At 42.2% G+C, this 18723-nt stretch overlaps 1 protein-coding gene across 1 annotated transcript in view; it reads right to left on the bottom strand.

The window, feature by feature from the left end:
* Positions 1-18723, bottom strand: part of GYRA (DNA GYRASE A) — a 118588-nt gene that overhangs the window by 28772 nt on the left and 71093 nt on the right. Inside the window, exons 15-16 of the mRNA XM_087393464.1 lie at positions 18315-18401; positions 10517-10610 (exon numbers count right to left, since the gene is read on the bottom strand). Coding sequence (XP_087249590.1) covers positions 10517-10610; positions 18315-18401 — 181 coding nt within the window. The remainder of the gene's footprint in view (positions 1-10516; positions 10611-18314; positions 18402-18723) is intronic.

Raw genomic sequence — 18723 nt, 5'->3', positions numbered from 1 at the left:
TAAGAAGGCTGTTTTTATGTCCAACTGATGAACATTCCACTCAAAAATGTGCAGCCATTGCAATAACTGATCGGATGGTGGTCATCCGGGATGTAGGAGCAAATGTCTCCTCATAATCTATGCCCTTTTTCTGAGCATAGCCTTTAGCAACCAGCCTTGCCTGGTATCTGTCAATGGAGCCATCTGGCTTCCGTTTGACCTTGAAAACCCATCGTGTGCCAATGGCATGTTTACCTGGTGGCAAGTCTACAACATCCCAAGTCTGATTTTTTTCAATGGACTGCAACTCATCGTGCATGGCATTCATCCAATGCACATTGTCCTTTGCCTCTTCGAATGTGGCAGGCTCCTCCTCATCAAGAAGAGTACCTGCATATGCTGATTCCACTGAATTAGCACCTTCCATGTGCCTTGCTGCACTGTGAGTCCTGCCAGGTAATGGAGCGTCAATTTTACTCTCCCTAAGAGTCTGTAACAGCAGTTTGGGACTGTTTTTGCTGCATGTATGTCTGCAATTTCTTGCTACACCACCTATTCCACTGCCTGTGGAGGTGGCAAGACATCCTGTGGCGGAACTAAAGCATCGGGAGGTGGCTGTAAATTCTGATTTGCATCAGAAATATCAGCAGGGGAACCCAAGGCAATGGGTAGCAACCCCTCAAAGACATCCTCTGAAGAAGGCATTTGAAATTCAGCCTGAGTGTGAGCTGAATTTTCTGCAAATATCACATCTCTACTGACAATGATCTTGCGTGTAGCAGGATTGTAGAGACGATACCCCTTGCTTTCTGCACTGTACCCAACAAATATGCACTTAATGGCCTTATCTGACAACTTGTGCCTAAATTCAACTGGCACATGAGCATAAGCAAGGCATCCAAAGACTCGGAAATGATCCACTGAAAGCTTTCTCCCATTCCAGACCTCATAGGGAGTTTTTGTTTTTAAAGCCTTAGTGGGAGCCTGATTTAAAATGTAATTGGTACACATCAGACCTTCAAGCCAGAATTTGTGAGGCATGTGTTTGTTTTTCAGCATACATCTGTCCATCTCCATGAAAGTTCTATTTTTCCTCTCAGCTTTGCCATTTTGCTGAGGGGTCAGCCTCACTGTGCGCTGATGCACAATACCCTTGCCTTTCAGAAAAGCATCAGAATCTGCAGACAAGTATTCCCCACCTCTATCTATGCGCAATGTCTGTATCTTGAGTCCGGTTTCATTTTCAACCATGGCTGAAAAGTGTTTAAACACCATGAACACTTCTGATTTGCGCTTCAGGCCAAAGACCCAAGTGAAATTGGAGTAATCATCAGTAAAGGTAACAAAGTAGAGATGACCACCCAATGATGGAGTCCTCATGGGACCACAGACATCACTATGTATAAGCTGTAATTTGCGGACAGCTTTAACTGAACCATCCTTTTTGAAGGGAAATCTATGCATCTTGCCTAAAATGCACCCTTCACAGGCATGTGGAGGAGGTATCTCAAGAGGTGGCAATGCATCAACCATAGAGTGCTTCTGAAGTGTCATCAAGCTGTTGTAATGCATGTGGCAATACCGGGCATGCCATAATTCTGCATTCTGCATGGCAGCAGTAGGGGTAGAAACTGCAAGAGCATGGGCTGCTCTTTTCTCAAAAAGATCAAGCTGAAAAAGCCCACGCAGCAGAGTACCAGATAATCTTAAGGCATAATCATCTTCCCTGTCTCGGACAGCACATTTATCATCCTCAAAGATGACCTGAAATCCAGCTCTGTTAAGAGTGGACACTGAAAGAAGATTCTTGGTGATACCAGGCACATATAAGACATCTGAAAGTCTGAAAACTGAGCCATCAATGGCAGTAAGCTCAACATCTCCTGTGCCACGTACTAAATATGATGAGTTATTGGCACAAGTGACTTTCTTACCAACAGGAGGTGGATGCAAGGAAGTAAAAAGACACTTCCTAGAAGTGATGTGCTTGGATGCACCGCTGTCAAAATACCAATTGACACTGAAAGCATATGCATCCGTAGAAGAGTCATAACTGCAAGTCAAAAATGCATATGTATCATCATTACAAGTGGCTGTACTATCCCGAGCATCTAGAGCAGCCAGCCTAGAATCTGAAATGCAAGATAAAAAGGCATAATCCTGTCCAACAAAGTTGGCTGCAGCATCCCCACTGTCAGATGCATGAGGAGTTGAATCTGAAACAGCCATACCGGAGCTGTTTTTCTTCTCTTTTGCAAGCCTTTTCTTGCATTCTGCAATGTGATGACCTGGCTTTTTGCAGTAATGACAAAAACCCTTCTTCTTGGGCTTACTTGTCAACAAACTTCGTCTATCCTAGTGCTTTCATTCTTCTAATTCTCTCCTTCGTCGTTGAAAATAGTCACGGGCGATGGCTTTGATAGAATTATACCCTCCTTGTGTTGCAGGTAGCCCTACAATAAAATCCATGGAAATGCTCTCCCACTTACTTAGTGGTATTTCCAAGGGTTGTAAAAGTCCGGGTGGCTTCACCCGCTCGGCCTTACTTACCTGACACGAGAAACACCGTGTCACATATTCATGAATATGCTTTTTCATCCTTGGCCAAAAGAAATCTCGCTTCACGAGATCATATGTCTTCTCGACTCCTGGATGTCCCGCACACGGGCTATCATGGCATTGTCGAATGACTCTCTGCCTGAGATCATTCTGACCAGGTACAACCTTGCCATTTCTAACTAGCATACCATCTCTTATGGTATATCTTGCATAAGTTTGGCCTTTTCTGGATGCCAGGTCATCCTTTTCATTTTCCCCGGGTTTTAACACATGAGCTTTAGGCCACAAGCTCTGGACAAACTCGTCCACTTTTTGAGTTTCTCTTATCTCGGTCATTAGAGCACTCTCTAATACTGTGAAACTCAGGTTATGCATAATGCGAGACAACGCATCAACCACCTTTTTATCTTTTTCTCTTCGATACCGAATCGTTAGATTAAATTCTTGCATGAGCTCTGCCCACCTAGCTTGGCGGCCCCTCAAGTCAGGTTGTTTATAAAAAATTTTCAGAGTATCATGATCTACATCCACATAAAACTCTGAACCATACAGATAATGCCTCCATGTTTTCAAAGCATGGATAACTGCGTACAACTCCAATTCATGAGTTGGCCAATTCCTTTGAGAGGGAGAAAGCTTCTTGCTTTCAAAGGCTACTGGCCTTCCCTCTTGAAGGAGGACTGCTTCTACCGCAATGCCACTTGCATCGGTTTCTAGGAACAACGGTTTCTGGGGATCAACTATTTTTAACACCGGTCCTGTGACCACGGCTTGTTTTATGGTATTAAAACTTTCTTGTTGATTCTGTTCCCAAATAAAAGGTACTTTATCTGAGGTCAGATCAGTCAATGGCGATACTATTCCGGAATATCCCTTGATATGTCTTCTATAAAACTGGACAAATCCCAAGAATGATCGCAACGCGGTCAGACTCTGAGGGATTGGCCAAGTTAGTATCGCAGCCAATTTCTTCGGATCCATTTCTACCCCCTATGGAGTAATTATGAACCCTAAATACTCAAGCCTAACCATACATAGTATAGTTTTCTTCTTATTCACATAAAGACTGGCTTTCCTCAAAGTACTGAACACTATTCTTAAGTGTTCACGATGCTCAGTAGTACTTTTACTGAATATCAGGATATCATCAATAAAATGTACTACGAACTTTCCGATATACGGACGTAGTAAATCGTTCATAAGCATGACGAAGGTCGCTGGAGCATTGGTAAGTCCGAAGGGCATTACCAAAAACTCATAATGACCAAACCGGCTTCTGAAAGCGGTTTTATGCACATCCTCGGCTCTAATCCGGATTTGATGGTAGCCACACTTAAGATCTATCTTACTGAAAATCACGGCTCCATGTAATGCATCTAGCAAATCATCAATCCGAGCCATTGGATACCTGTGCTTAACAGTGATATTATTCAATGCTCTATAATCTATACAGAGGCGAAACGTATCATCCTTTTTCTTCTTTAATATCACTAGCGAAGCAAAAGGTGAGAAACTTGGTTGAATATGCCCCAACTTGAGGTATTCCTCCAGTTGTCTACGCACCTCCGCCTCTTCAGTAAAACTCATTCTATAGGGAGGTCTATTTACAGGTTCTGCCCCCGGGATCAGTTCAATCTTATGTTGAACATTCCGCTCTGGAGGTAACCCATAAGGTAGTTCATCCCTAAAACATTCAGAGAACTCCTCTGTTATAAGATGAGCCAGCTTGGCCATCTCACCACTTTGCGTAACATCAGTGCTAGCCGAAGAATCATCCATCGGCTCTACCGATGCTGTGCAAAGGAATAAAAACTCTACTTGAGCTTTTCTGATTTCCATCACGGAAACCAACAGTCCCTGAGGTATATCTTTTTCACCTCGCAACACATAAAGCACATCATTCATCTTGAATTGATATACGTGCTTTTTCCAATCAATGGCTGGATTCTTCCTAGAATGCCACGCCATTCCCAGGGCTATATCTGCATGAGCAAGCTTGGTCATTTCAAAATCAAGCTTCTCAGCATAGTCCTGAATCCGAAGCTCCAACTGGGTAACCCTTTGGTCCCATACTTCAGTTGAACTTCCATCGGCCATCCTGACTGTATACGCATAGTCAGATGGACTGAGAAAATGCCCACCGATCTATCCGAGGTCATGCTATCTCGGCTAGAGCATAACATTACTTGCATCATTTTTAGCCTTTTGTGAAGGCTGTCCTGACCCACTGGAAGGCTGATTTACTAATGTCTTTGCCTGTCCCTTTGTTTTTGACTTAAACTTTGAGAGCATAGCTTGTTCACCTGCACGTGAAGCCAAGTTTTTCCTGGTCTACTCTTCCTGAAGCAGAAGTCCTATCAACTCATGAAAAGTGAGAGGATTTGCACCCCCCCTCAATGATAAGTTCAGCGAGGTATGGAAGCTGAGATAAGACTCAAGAAGAGAATTCAGAGTGGTAGTAATTATCTCTGAATCAGGAATAATCTCATCTATGTTCAATAATTGCTCTCTGAGATCCTGTAGCTTTGTGAGGTGGACTGACATGGAGTCACCCTCTTCCATATGTGTATTACTTAACTCTCTTTTCAAGAAAGATACCCTTGCATCATTCCGGGCTGCATACATGCTTTCTAAAATATCCCACGCTGCCTTCCAGGTCTTACACGACCGGATATGCGGAATGATAAATCTTTTCACTGAAAGAGAGATGCATGACAAAGCTAAGGCATCCTGTGAATCCCATCTCTTCTGCTCTAGAGTAGTGACTATAGCTGCACCACCAACTTGTTTCTGCAGCTGCACCCTGTGCACGACCTCTTCCACCTCCTTGCTGAGGAGGGGTATTAGGTGCCATACCTGCTGGTCGGATCTCACCCCCATTCACATAATCCCATAAATTGCGAGAAATCAGAATATTGCGTACCATAAAACTCCAAAGGGAGTAGTTGGTACCATCCAACTTGTCTTCCTGTGAAAGACCACCGAACTGGAAGTCATTCTGATTTTGCTGGGCCATATCTGAGAAAGAGATTTAAGCACATACAAAACTGAATTCCCTTACTGGGAATGAAATGCACAACTCCCAAAAAACACAGCCAAGCACTGGCTGTAAATGCAACTCAGATTTCTGCACTTGCATTGGCAGAAATCTGTCCAAGCATCAAAAACTCTCCAGAATCTGCCAAAAGTGCTGCAAAACACTTCAAGAAAGGCAGTATGAACTGAAAACTCCAAAATTGCTCTCCCAACACAAAAGCCCCAAAATAGGCCCGAAATTGCAACCGGAAAGGGGCAAATTGATCAAAAGCCCCAAATGTTGCAAGAATTGCGCTCTGTCTGCAAAAGAGCCAAATTTCACTGCGAAATTGCAGTGTAATTACAAAATCCCCAAATTTCTTCAAGAAATTGTACTGCAGAATCAAAAGCCCCAAATTTCGAGCTTGAAATTGCAACCAGAAAGGGGCAAAAGCTCAGAAAGCCCCAAATTTTGCAATTTCAGCAGAAAGCCCCAAATTTCAGACCGAATCTGCAATGTTTGCTCCAAGTGCAGCCCCAAATTTCTTCAACAGCTGCAAATTGATTGCAATGTCTACAACAAACAGGATGCCCCAAATTCTTCCAAAAAGCTGAGCCAAACAATGGCTGTCTGCAAGATGTGCCTGCCTAAGATCACCTGCAAGGTACAGCTTGTGCACAGGTACAACCTCTACGGCCAGGTACAATCAAAGTACGGATTGCAGGTACAATACTTGTACGGATGGGCTGCACGCATGTTGTACGGAAGATTGTACGAAACAGTACGGACGCCTGATGGACTGACGACGCAGGTGTACCGATGGCGTCAACAAACCGTACGAAACTGTACGGTTAACCGTACAGTCAAGCGACGGGTTGTACGGCAGAAGATCGGCTGTACAGAATGGAGCTGCAGACTGTTGTCGCTTGTGCGGATGTACGGTGTTGTACTGGCGCTGATGCAGGACGGTACGGCACGTACGAATTCCGTACAGTCGTACGGATTGTACGGACAGTCTGTTGACTGCTTCGAGCAGGTACGCGTAGGCTGTACGGGCACAAGGAGCTTGGACTGAAGGCAAGAGCTCAACGAGGAAGGAGTAGCCTGCTCTGATACCAAATGTGAGAGATTGGGGAGAGAGAGAGAGCAAGAGAGAGTGAGCTGGAGAGCTGAAAGCTTGAGAGCTGAGTTGCAATAGAAGAGTGTAAAGAGTACAACTGAAAGAGTGAGAGATAAGGTTTTGTCCTAGTGACAAAACCTTAGTAGTCACTAACCATAGTTAGTGAACTAACTGCGGTTAGGGGGAAAAACCTCTTAAAGAGGGAAAAGTGCCCCTAACTAGCTTATTAAATTACATTGGTCACTGCTGAATTATATCTATAATTCTAACATGTATATCTCGCATACACTGAGATTTTCAACTGATATAATTTCGGCTGCCTCGTTTTGAGGTCGCTACTCTTGTAATATAATCAATCAAAAGTTTTCACTATTAAAAAAAATGTGTGTGTGTGTGTGTGACTTGGATTCGATACTGGGCACTTTAGACTCTATGGAAGGATAGAAATCATAGAGTCCTTTGTAATCCTACTTTCTCTACTTTCTCCTTTTTCAAGCGCTCCTTGCAGCAACCTCTCTTTGATTGTCTGCAAACTCATTACATAGACTCTGATGTATACTTGTCATATAGTGAGATCTTATGCTGATGTACTCTGTAATATAAAGTCTCAAAAAATTTCACCCAAAAAAAATATGTGTGTGTGTGTGTGTGTGTGGCACAAGATAGGAGACATTTTTTATTGGGCATGCATCACAAGATATTCTCACTACCATGCTTCTTCCATTTCCACCCATCCCCCATTTATTTTTTAGTGATCTTTCTTTCCTGGATTGGAAATTTTATCGAGGCATTCCGGGTTATTCTTCTTTTTCATTTGCAGATCTTACTACCAAAATTTTATTATCTTTTACTCCCACAGCCTTGAACTTTCTATTTGGCATCTTGACAAACCTCTTACTTGGTGGAAGGTTTGTCTTGGCCATAATTGGAGCAATAAGCTCCCTCTCAGACAGAGGCTTTTCTTATGGCGTTGTTTGATGGGTGCACTACTAGTGGGCTCTTTCTTGGCTGCTAGGCCCATAACTTCCTCAGCTTGCCCATCTTGTTCACATCCGAGGCAGACAATCCCGCATCTGCTTTGGACTTGCCCAGTTGCCCGTGATTTTCTTCCTAGATTGGGGACTTTTTCCCCGCATCGCTTTTGGCATGCACTTTTCGATGTTTGGGAGATATGCCTCTACACCTAACTATGTTCACTTCTTCAGTTGGTGTCGTTATTGGGTCTTTATAGCATGCTCGTAACTCTAGGGTGTATGGACACTCCTCTGCAAATGTTTATCATTTCTTCCATTCCTCCCTGCATTGCTTCCTTCAAGACGTGCATTTCATGGGTGACCTTCCTACGGCCCCGCATCGCTTTTGGCATGCACTTTTCGATGTTTGGGAGATATGACTCTACACCTAACTATGTTCACTTCTTCAGTTGGTGTCGTTATTGGGTCTTTATAGCATGCTCGTAACTCTAGGGTGTATGGACACTCCTCTGCAAATGTTTATCATTTCTTCCATTCCTCCCTCCATTGCTTCCTTCAAGACGTGCATTTCATGGGTGACCTTCCTACGGCCCAGCTAGAAGTGTTCTTTCACTATTTCTAGGTTTGTTATACTAGCTGTTCTTCACTGAAGCAACTATAATGGTTTATTTCGGTTTTTTTAAGTTTATGAGTAGTAGCTGTATCACTTTGGGACAGCTATGAATGTTCATTCATCTTAATGAAAGGTTCTTTTATCCCCAAAAAAAGTGTGTATGTGTGTGACGTCTTTTGGTGGGTGTGGGTGTGGGTGTGGGTGTGGGTGTGTTTGTGTGTGTGTGTGAGAGAGAGAGAGAGACAAAGAGAGAGGTCATATTAAAACTAGTTTTCAAGTTTTAATACGACAACGACAAGGAGTTAAGCATGATTGGGATTAAATTCTTCTCCTCAATGCTCTCGTGTATCGATACCAACTACTCAACAATCTCTTTGATCTTTGTGATATGGGTGGGTATGTTATCCCCCTCTCGCATATGCAAGTCATGCAATTCTCCGTTAAAGCTGTAACACCATGTTGATGCTATTCACCTCTAAACTCTCTTTCAGGATTTGTCATGCATGTACCGATGTCTCTACGGACATGATATGGGAAATCAATGTTCCCTTTATAAAATTAGCAATGATGCTTATTGCTAGACCATTGCGGGTCTCCCACTCTACCATCTTTCTTGCAATGCCCGTGTCCCCTCGCCTTGCAGGAACCCAGTGCAGGAACCCAGGTGCTCTTATTTTATTTCATCCAAAGGGATTGTGCTTCATGATGATGGCACTTTACTATCCTTTCTTTTGGCGGCTAGACAATATTGATTGGGGATGCATTTCGAGCACTTTGGCATTACCTTTCTCCGATGCTTCACTGTTTTTTACCACTACCAAAGCTGTAGCTTATGTATCGTCTTACCTATTGGACCTTACATCACCATGGTTATGCCACTCGTCCCTTACACCTGGTTGATATCTCTGTGGCCAGTTTGTATAGGGTTTTGATGCCTCCTCCTTGGATTTCACATCGGGGAAACCAGCTTTGGTCTATGAATCGTATGCCAAATGGTGGCGTAAAAGCTTTGGTCCTGCAAACTTCCTCTTCGCCAACAATTTTTTCTATCGCGAGTGATGCTTGGTGTAAATTCCTTCCAGACACATGGGTTCGATATTGGGCACTTTAGACTCTGTAGAAACACAAGAAACCATACAGCCTTTGAAGAGTCTACTTTTTCCACGTTTCACTACTTCCACATGTCACTTAGGCAATCCCTTCATGATTGCCTATCTGTTCATCAGATAGATTACGTTGTTTACTTGTCTTACAATGACACCTTCTGATATTGTAATTGCATGTATCATCTTCAGTGACAGCTTCTTGTAATATTAAAATACATGGATTTCACTTTTCTTTTTTAGTGTGTGTGTGTGTGCGCGCGCGCACATGCTCTTTTGATATGTGTAGGTGATTTTCCTTTTCCTTGGGACTGTTTCTTGTAATATAATGACAACTGGATTTCACCCCAAAAAATGTGTGCACAAAAAGGTGGAGCAAGGATTCCCTTGGAGCCAAACATCTGTGACAAACAGCATAAGCAATATGTCTACGTGCTAGGAGTTGGCCAATGGAATAAACCCAAGCATCACCCGCCATAGAGAAACCTGTTGACAAGAAGCAAGCTAGCCGGACCAAAGCTGCTGCAATTTTTACGCCACTATTTGGAATTACGGTTCATAGACCAAATCTGATTTCCCCATGCAAAATAGTTCATCATTTGCTGTATGGTACATGACATATTGATCAGGTCATCCACACTCTCAAATGAAACACAATCTTTATCATGAAATCTAAAGCAATATAGCCACGACCAGCTAAAGTGCTACAACCTAGCCTTGCACAGACTCTGTAGAGATTAGATAGACTCAAGCTTCGTTTGAAAACATGCAATTGGAGGAAAATATAAAAAGAGCCATTAGAATAATCATGTTTGCTGGATTTATAAAGAGGAATTTACAAATAAACAATCATCCCTCACCCCTCAGCTAAAATTAGCCTGATTCCCCTTCTGCACTGTTACCCTTTATGCACCGTTACAATCATAAAGATGTCTTCCTCATGGATTCCCAAATGGGCAGCCATCTTATATTACTATCAGAATTAAACTGGTCACTTATTTCATGATCAAAAATTTCATGCAAGCCTGCAAAAGAACAAAAGACCCGAATCTGACTAAGGAAAAGATTGCTCCATCTACTGCATTGACGCTTCATATTCCTGCTGTCAGTACCCACTAAGTACCAATTTAATATAGATGGACAAGAGCATACCCTCCTGAAACATCTGATGTGCAGAATTTGTATCCTTTGCACCTCGTACAATTTCTACAACACGGTTCAGGTTCTCCAAACCAACCACAATACCCTGCACACAAAAAAGAGGTAATGCTTATCTTAGATCTTTGGTTCCCGTAAAATTTCAGCCACTGTGTGCTTGGTTTTTCCTTGGTTTTACCCGTTGTTGATGCATGCACACAAGATGAACAAGAAAGGCATACAAAAAGAGAAAATGCCTTTAGAAGAGGACTCAAAGCTATATTTCTGTTCTCATTGATACGGAGGATATGCTGCCATTGGGGGGTTGTTCACGTATTTGTGTGTGTGTGTGTGTGTGTGTGTGTGTGTGTGTATACTCATTTGTCCTCCACGGCCCATGGGAAACCGTAACAGGTTCTGCATTCTCTGGGACACTGATACACCTACCCCTCCTTCTATTGCAGTGGAAGTTGAGGGAGTGCAATTGGGAAAAAAGTATTTTGAATTAAAGTGGGGCGTGTTTGCAGGAGCTTGTTTTGCCTGCCACAAGTTTGGGCATCTAGCCTCTAAATGCCCGATGGTTCTGCATCAGCCCCCTCCCAATGCCTTGCCACCCCAAACACGGGACAAAAATGAGAATTTACAAGCTAAGACAACAAATAGAAATGGAGCAAAGAATGCTAAACCAATCAATCAGGTGCAGTCATTTGCTAGAAAAGGAAAAGATAAAGGAAAAGAGAAGATGAAAGAATCTGCACGGATTGATCAGGATGGTTTTCAACAACCTAAGAAGGTGGTTGTATTGAAGCAATGCCCCCTTCAATCTCATCAATGGGATGCTTCTTCTCCCTCACCCGGACAGGCTTCTACTTCAGCTCCTATCCTTCAAAATTGGGTGGGGGTACTGAAGAAGGGCATCCCCATATGTGATTCAGAAGAAGGGGAAAATGCTGTGTCTTTCATGGATCATGAAGGAATGCAACCCATGCAGGCAGAGGCTTTGCCTCTCTGATGTCTTGTTTTATTTTGACACTTTCCTGTATATACCTCTCTCATGCTCCAAACACTTCAGTGCTTTACATATAATGTACAGAGCCTCTGCAATGTCTCCAAGTGGAGGCTTTTATGAAATTATGTACATAAAATGCAGCCAGATATTGTTTGTTTGCAAGAACATAATCAACACTCCATGGTTGGTCATCATGCTTATTTTGGCGGCTATGATATATATTATGCTGGTACCACTACCTACTCACGTGTATGCATACTGGTAAGACATGAGCTAGAACCTCAGTTGGCCTTCAATGACAGCAGTGGCAGATGGATGGTCATACAATGTAATGTCAATGGTGATATTCTTGAGTTTGCATCAGTTTATGCCTCCCAGACCTCTGCCATGAGGGCTTCATTATGGGATTCTTTATGCAGATATCCATGGAGATCCAATGCATTCATCTGTGGAGATTTCAATAATTCCCCCTACCAAGAGATACACCACTTCAAGATCTCATATGCTATCATTGGAAAGGCAGAAATGGGACAGCATGCTTGTATCTGTGCAGGCTGAAGATTTATGGCTGCTACTCCAAGGGTCAGTGCCTGGATATACTTTCCATCATAATGCACTTACAACATACTGGGCAAGGCTTGACAGATGGTATTTGTTTTACCCACAACAATTTGCAGATTTTAGCCCTCATCTCTTTATAGATTTCTCATTGGGCTTGTCAGATCATGCCCCATTGTGGATGAATTTGCAGCTTGGCAAGCCTCTGGATGATTTGCCACCCCTTTCCAGTAAATTATTGCATGTTAATCAAGCTTATTTCCGACATCACTATTTTCAGCAAATGATCCAATTTGCAATTCATCCCTTGCCTTTGCATGCCCAGGAGGACATGAATTATGCTTGGGACAGTTTTGTCTCTCGTATGCAGAATGTCATTAGGGAGTATGGCAAATGGCATATGACTGAATGGAGGAATGAGGTTAAATGGGCAAAAAGGACAGCACAACAATTGACCGAATTTTCTCAGTTAAGGCCTCTCTCTGATTCAGAAAATGATACCCTCTCACATGCTCAGATTAAATTGACTATTAATGATCACAGGAAATTGCACAAATGGCAGATCAGGGCAAGAATGAAGCCCCTCATGGACAAGGGCTGCTCATCAAAAGCCTTTTTCCAGGGCCTGCATGCTACTCGAAAGAAAAACTCATGCTACTCCAAAGAAAAACTCATGTCTAAGGGTAAGGAAGCTCGATGGCTCTTGGACACACTCTTTCTCTGATCTCCAAGATGAATGCCAAAACTACTTTCAAAAATTGTTCTCTGCTCCTGGTTCCCCATCCAATCAAATGACTGATGCTAGGACTGAATTCCTCCAATATGTTTCTGAAATAGTGGAAATGGATGGTGCTCTTATCTTGGAAAGACCTTTTACTGACACAGAACTTGATAATGCATTGTTCCACCTCAGTAAATACAAGTCCCCTGGCTGGGATGGCCTTACGGTGGAATTTTATATTTCCTTTTGGGATGATTTGAAAGAAGTCCTCTTGCAAATGATCAATGTTGCCTGGCAAGAAAATCAGTTGCCGCACTCTTGGAAGCATGGCATAGTCAAACTTGTGCCCAAAAAACATCTGTGTGACCATATGTCAGATTGGAGGCCTATTACTTTGATGCCTGTAGTTTACAAACTCATTGCCAAAATGATTGTGTATAGGCTTCACGGGATACTGAATGCGGGCCTTCATCCTCATCAGTATGGGTTTGTGCCGCAAAGACAAATCCATGACAATATCTCCAATGCATTGACTGCAGTTGAATATGTTAAGTACTCGCATCAAGATGTGCTCATATTGCAGGTAGATATTGCTAAGGCATTTGACACTGTTCAATGGGATTTTATCTCTCAAATCATGACAAAGTTGGGCTTTGGTCCCAAGATAGCAAATGCAGTTTACTGGCTTTATTCTGGCTCTACTTCTCAGTGCATTCTTGGGGGTCATCTATCTCGGTCATGGACATTGGGTAGATCCGTTAGACAGGGCTGCCCTCTTAGTGCTCTCTTCTATGCCATTGTGACCCATCCCCTCTTAATGTATCTTGATCATCTTACAAACACAGGACAGATGACTGGTCTTAAAATCCCTGGGGCTGCATCTTTTTTGGCACAAGCATATGCTGATGATTCCTTCTTTATGCCACAGAATTCTCCCCGGGAAGTTCACATGCTTATAACCACTCTATCGTTGTACGGATTGGCAGCGGGATTGCATGTCAATTTTGACAAATCTAAATTGCTTCCCTTGAAACAATGTGACTGGCATTCTATTCTCTGGCCAAGTCAGGTGGTGCATTCCAAAGATGTAGTCACGCATTTGGGATATCCTATAGGATGGCATATCACCAAGAAGCAGCAGTTAAAATGGATCTTCCAAAGACTTCAACATAAACTGGAATACTGGAAATTTTCTACTTGGCCACTTCATGTCAGGCTCAGAATAGTACAGTCCATTGTAATGTCCTATGTCCAGTTCTTTTTGCCTTTGCTGCATTGGTCCTCCAGAGATATTTCAGCCTTTATGTCTCAAGCTATGGAGATGTTATGGAGGACAAAAACTGATGTGAAAGCATTGAGACTGATGAAGATGGAAATGGTGTGCTCTCCTAGGATGCATGGTGGACTTAATGTCCTCAATATAAGATATCATGTACTTGCAAGAAAGGCGACTATGCTCCATACTTTTTTCCGCCAACAACAGCCATGGACTTGTATGATAGCATCCATGTGTGTCAACATGAGGACTTCTGCTTATGGTCATTGGACTACTGATCATTGGGAGGTTGTCATTGGGAGATTTGTAGGGAAGATACCTGGCTGTCCTTTCTCTACTGCTCTGATACTTGACTGGAAACAAGTACTTGCTAAGGTCAAATGGGCACCTGATAATTGCTCGGGGACAAACTCAATGAGGAAAGAAAGTATTCATTAGAGTGCCATCTTTGGCATTCCACTCGCTTTACAGGAACCTGTTCGGGCATACAATCTCATGAAATTGGGAATTAGATACATACATGATGTGGTAGATAATCAGGGCTATGCCTTATCTTTTCCTCAGGCCACTGCTTCCTATGCATTGGGAATGCACCATAGGTCGATATGGAAGAAAATTGCTGATTTGTTACATCCTTTTCTACCTGTTCCTCCTGTGGCTGACACAAACAGGCTTATGGATTGGCAATTGCAACCCTCTGCTACATGCTCTCATCCTATTCCTCTGCCTGCCTTGACCTCCATCAAAGCCTACAGGCTTCTTCAGCCTGCTCCATGGATTCAGCAATATGCTAATACTCTATGGCATATCAAGAAGCCCCTCTCATGGTGGCGGAAGAATCTCCGGATATTATGGAAGTGTAAAATCCCTTTGAAACAAAGACTTTTTCTTTGGAGATGCATGACAGGCACATTGTCAGTGGGAGTCACACTTGCCAAACGTCGCATTGCACCATCCACATGCTTAAGATGTTTAGCTCCTTCAGAGACTGTCCCTCATTTGCTTTGGCACTGCCCGTGTTCTAGGAACCTTCTCAGGAGAATTTCATATCATCTTCGGCTCCGTTTCCCGAGTCACAGATTTGGGAAACATTTTTGGCTATTTGGCAAATTTATGAGGTCTTTGTCTCAATACTCACTATTTCTCTCTTGGGTGAGATATTGGGCTCTTTGGACAATCTGGAGTGAGCATAATTTGGCATACTTGGGTCGGCAAATTCACAAGTCATATGAATCTTTCCTAGCCTCATTGCGGCAATCCTTATATGATGCCTGCCATGAGGGTGATATAGATGCTTCTTGCATAGAGCTTTTCATTTTATGTTTCTGATCTTTGGGATACTCTCCATTTTGGAGACTTCACATCTTGTAAATTTATGAGCATATAAATACACTGCACTGGATATTACTAAAAAAAAAAGTGTGTGTACTCATATAATATAATCAATCAAAGATTTCACCCAAAAAAAAAGTGTGTGTGTGTGTGTGTGTGTGTGTGTTTGGGGGGGGAAAGGGGGGAAGGGGGGTTCAAAATTGCATTTCAGTCTTAGGCCCATTTGTAGCATTAATATAAGTGCAAGAATGTTGCAAGCAGTTCATAAAACCCTGAAAGAGGTTGAGTGAGATAACTATGAGACAATAATGACTGACATGCATGGCTTAATGTAGCAACAGAAGAACTAAAATACATAGGGGAGAGAGTTCTCTTACCATGTCTCTTTGCTATGTCCTCTCTTTGCCCACGGTGAAAATTAGTCATTAACATTTAAAGAAAGCTGAGATAATCTTCACCAGGCAGACTCAGTACTTTAGAGCTTGGCATGGTTGTACAAGTCTGTAGGTGTGTATCATTTGAGGTGCATTAGGCGCAAGCTTTAGAAAAAATTTGTTTCTGAAAGTTTTTGGAAAAGAAGTTATTTTTGAATTTTTTAAAAAAAGGGAGAAGGGGAGTTAAAATATCCACATGAGAGATGTAGAGAATTATAGGACATATGTAGATGATTTGCAGCATCCACATATGGTCATTAGGAGCAAAGAAACCATGAGAAAATCTTATAATGGGAGGATAAGAATAAAAAGTGGTGGTGGTGGTGGTTGAAGAGGAGAAGAGGGGGGGGACCTAGTTGTTGACAGGGCACTTTAAGAGGGTTGAGAGAAGGCTAAAAGAGTGCAACAAGTTGCGGGCCCTTCAGAAGGAGGACCTTCAAGCAGCGAAGGAGATTTCTTCTGAGGATATGACCGTCACTTAGGCGTCCCATTTTCTGGGCAATACTCAGTGTTCTACTCATCTCTGATTATGAGTAGGAGACTCAAGATTCACACATAAGAAAAGTTTGTGCCAATGGTGGTGGACCAAGAGAAAAAGCAAGCATTGCCCTATGCATGGCTGGTCTAAGTGCATCCTTGAGTTTACACAGAGTAAGCTTCAAATATCTGTAATTACAAAAATCACATTGCACCCTTGATTGATCTAGCATGAACAAACACTCTCCTCCATCCAGCCCTCTAAGATGTGGACCTGATCTTGAGCCCCCCTCATTAAATGCCACTTGTCAAAACTTTGGCGTGTCATTAGTGTGATGTTGGGGCAGAAAATAACGGCTTTTAGGTTCATGTTCTATAAACTTTTAAAACAATGTTTGTATACCTCCAACATTGTGATTTGAATAGAAAACCCCTCTTTAAAAATGTTTTGCAATGAATAGGGCTTTACCGCTGGAAAGCTAGATAAATTTCATTAACCAAAACCAACTTTTCGCAATTAGAATATTGGTGTTCTCTCACCAATATAACTGTTTAAAACACTTTAATACCATTTACTGAAGGCCCTATTAACATTTACAAAGTTAAGAGCATCAGCAAATTGAGAATTACAAGCTAATGCAGGATCAAGGTTACAAGAGATCCTTGGCATTACTCAATGTGCGAATTTTATGACTCATCAAGTTCCTGTTAACTAGCATGCACCTGTTACCCTCAAGTAATTCCTATGTCTGACTCCATTCACAGGCATCCGGGAAGAGCTCTCCACTCAGCCAAAATGCATAAGCCTCACACACCCCTGCTGCGTTCCAAATCACCCAGCTTGGGTAATTCAATCACACACAAAACATACACAAAATCCCTCGTAGCCTGGACGTTCATGCCTTCAAATCCCTAGAAATATCCTTACTATATTTAGCCATTGGATAGCATTATCATCCCTCCCCGTGCCTTAATCCATTTTTGCCCTTTGGTCCTCTAATTCACTAACCTTTTCTTTTCTTTACCCGTAGACGCAAGGCCAATGAATTAACCAATTTAACGTGCATGGGGCCCCGAAGCCTTCTAGTCATCTCGGACCCCGATCATCATAGATCCTTGGCCCATTTCTAAAATGCAGCAAAATAATCAATTATCTACATTTATATACATTACCATTGGCCTCTCTAACATCAACCCATCCGAGATCATGCTACATTCCGACTGGAAGGCTAACATTCCTTCCCTCTTCAAGCATCAGTGTCCTCAATGATGAATCTGGGTATGCTCTCCGTTTCTAGTAAACAGATTCCACGTAGCCTCAAAAGAAAAAAGACCATGCCAAGCAATCAGCACCATAAGTTTTGAGCCTTCTATTCATCTCAGACTAAGATCATCAAAGACCTTGGTAGCTAAATCCTTGCCAATTCCTATAACCGCAACATAATAATCAACTATCTACATTTATACACAACCACTCTCTAATGACTTTCTGTCACCGACCCATCTAAGGTTATGCTACATTTTGACAGGAATGTAACATTGCACCTCTATCTGTTTTCGTGTCCTCAAAATGTCGGCCCCTTGGAATGTATGTGAAGGTTAAGGTCCTTGTGGTTCCAAGCATGGACCATCATGTTTTTCCAAATTTTAAATGGCTCACATGTTTCATCTGCCATATTATGCCCTTGTTGCAAGGTCTACAAACAAATTCATTCTTAGAAATTCAAAGACTTTCCACAATAACAAATCCTGAAAATAATTGATGTTAATACGCTTGCACTCCTCCTGAAGTACACAACATGCCAAGAGAACATGCATATTTTGGTCTCTTTGGAAAAGCTGACAACCATTGAGTATAAATCTAACAAAGTTTCAAAGCACAAAAGTTTCTAAGCCCTAAATAACTTAAATCCAACGCCTCCCCAGAGTTTGAAACGTGAAATTTAACAGTATGCATAATGACACAGACAATTTAGTCCCCATAAATGTTTTTCATAAAGGCTTGCCTGAACAATGTGATCTCTTTCTTCGGCTCGACTTAGCTGAAAATTGGCTCTCCGTTCTATTACAGAGCACCGGAAATCCAAAAAGGCCTACAAGAAGATATAGCAGCATCAGATACGCACTCCTCAAATATTCTTGAATCATACTAAGCTTCTTTCATAGCAAAGGCCCAATTTTGTTAAAGGAAATTAGATATCCAAGGCAGAAACAGGAGGCAAATTTGAACAAAGGAATAATTTCAAATATCTATAGTTATTCCAGAAACCTTTTTGCATAAGATACCTTTGGTACGCAGAGACTTCCAAAAAAGAAGTCAAAATACAGCTAAATGCCAGCACTACGTATTCTTATCTTAAATGGATTAAATGTTCGATTTCTCCCTCCAAAAGGACCTTCGAGTAGCTCTCCAAA

This window comes from Dipteris shenzhenensis, chromosome 22 (genome assembly GCF_047967505.1).
Source record: "Dipteris shenzhenensis isolate YYH24624 ecotype China chromosome 22, Dip_SZ_1.0, whole genome shotgun sequence".
NCBI classification, from domain to species: Eukaryota; Viridiplantae; Streptophyta; class Polypodiopsida; order Gleicheniales; family Dipteridaceae; genus Dipteris; species Dipteris shenzhenensis.
This window is presented reverse-complemented; position numbering and strand designations above follow the sequence as displayed.